The 1,505-nt window shown below is 48.6% G+C and overlaps 1 protein-coding gene across 1 annotated transcript; it reads right to left on the bottom strand.

Moving 5' to 3' along the window:
- Positions 1-548: 548 nt before the first annotated feature.
- Positions 549-895, bottom strand: LOC114609573 (60S ribosomal protein L37). The gene has a single exon (XM_028753933.1). It carries the CDS (start codon positions 893-895, stop codon positions 602-604), a length of 294 nt encoding a protein of 97 aa, XP_028609766.1. The 3' UTR covers positions 549-601.
- Positions 896-1,505: the final 610 nt, after the last annotated feature.

Raw genomic sequence — 1,505 nt, 5'->3', positions numbered from 1 at the left:
CTTCTTCTTCTTCTTCTTCTTCTTCTTCTTCTTCTTCTTCTTCTTCTTCTTCTTCTTTCTTCCTCCCCCTCCTCTTCCTCCTCTTCTCCTCCTCTCCTTCTTCTCCTCTTCCCCCTCTTCTTCCTCCTCCTCCTCTTCCTCCTCCTCTCCTTCCTCCTCTTCCTCCTTTTCCTCCTCTTCCTCCTCTTCCTCCTCTTCCTCCTCTTCCTCCTCTTCCTCCTCCTCCTCTTCCCCCTCCTCTTCCCCATCCTCTTTCCCCTCCTCTTCCTCCTCCTCCTTTTCCCCTCCTCTTCCTCCTCCTCCTCCTCCTCTTCCCCCTCCTCCTCCTCCTCCTCCTCCTCTTTCTTCTTTAAATGATGAGGTCTTACTATTTAGTCCATGTAAGTCTCCAGCCGGTGATCCTCCAGCCTCAGCCCAGTGACTGCTGGCTGGGCTTACAGGTAGATGTGTCTTTAAATATGTCCCTTGGGAAGCACCTTTCCTGTCCTGTGAAACATTCTAGAAAGTTATAAATCAGGGTAGGGGTAGAGGGACAGGATGAGTTCTTCTTTTTTTTTTTTTTTTGAAACCAGAACATTTATTTTATGACTGATTGAAATCCTCAAGATGAACTGGATGCTGCAACAGCTGCCCTCTTGGGTTTAGGTGTCGTCCCTTCACGGAATCCATGTCTGAATCTGCGATAGACAATCTTTAGGTGCCTCATCCGACCAGTCCCGGTAGTGTTTCGTCTCTTAGCCTTGGCACTCCAGTTATACTTTCTCTTGCGCTTGGCAGGGTAGCCGCATTTGCCACAAGTCGACTTCTGAAGGTGGTAGGCCTTGGAGCCACAGCGGCGGCACAGCGTGTGCGTCTTATTGCGACGCTTTCCGAAGGATGACGTTCCTTTCGTCATCTTGCTCCTACCGACGAGGCCAAAGAGACCGGAAAAGCGAGTTCTTTTTTGGTATGGGACAAGGTCTCACACTGCAGTTCAGGCTGGTCTGGACTTCTTGCAATCCTCCTGACTCAGCCCTCCTCCGTGCTAGAATCATAGGTATGAGTCACTTTGTACGCATGAACCCATGGAATTTGTCACTGGTTGGTCAGAGGCAAAGTTGGCCAGCGACTTGACTAAAGATGTTGATCTGAGTTGAGGACAGCTTGTACGCGCACGCCCTTGGCTTCTGGGGTCTGGTGCTGCCAGTTGAAGGTCTGACACCTGCATTGGTTGAAATGCCAATCACTACCTTCCTTTGAGTTATATTTTGAGACAGATTCTCACTTTTTATTCCAAGCGGGTTTCACAACCTTCGAGAGCACAGGTACAGGTATTCCAAAACCCAGTTTGTTTTTTTTTTTAAATTATTTTGAGATAGGGTCTCATACTGTGTCCTAGGCTAGCCTAGAATTAACTTTGTAGCTCAGGCTAGCCTGGGTAACATATTGGGACCATTTCATTCATGGACAGACAGATAGGAAAAAGAAGTTGTGGGCTGGGAGATGGCTCAGCAGTAAAGGGGGGT

Source organism: Grammomys surdaster, unplaced genomic scaffold (assembly GCF_004785775.1).
Source record: "Grammomys surdaster isolate TR1022 unplaced genomic scaffold, NIH_TR_1.0 125976, whole genome shotgun sequence".
Taxonomy (NCBI): domain Eukaryota; kingdom Metazoa; phylum Chordata; class Mammalia; order Rodentia; family Muridae; genus Grammomys; species Grammomys surdaster.
This window is presented reverse-complemented; position numbering and strand designations above follow the sequence as displayed.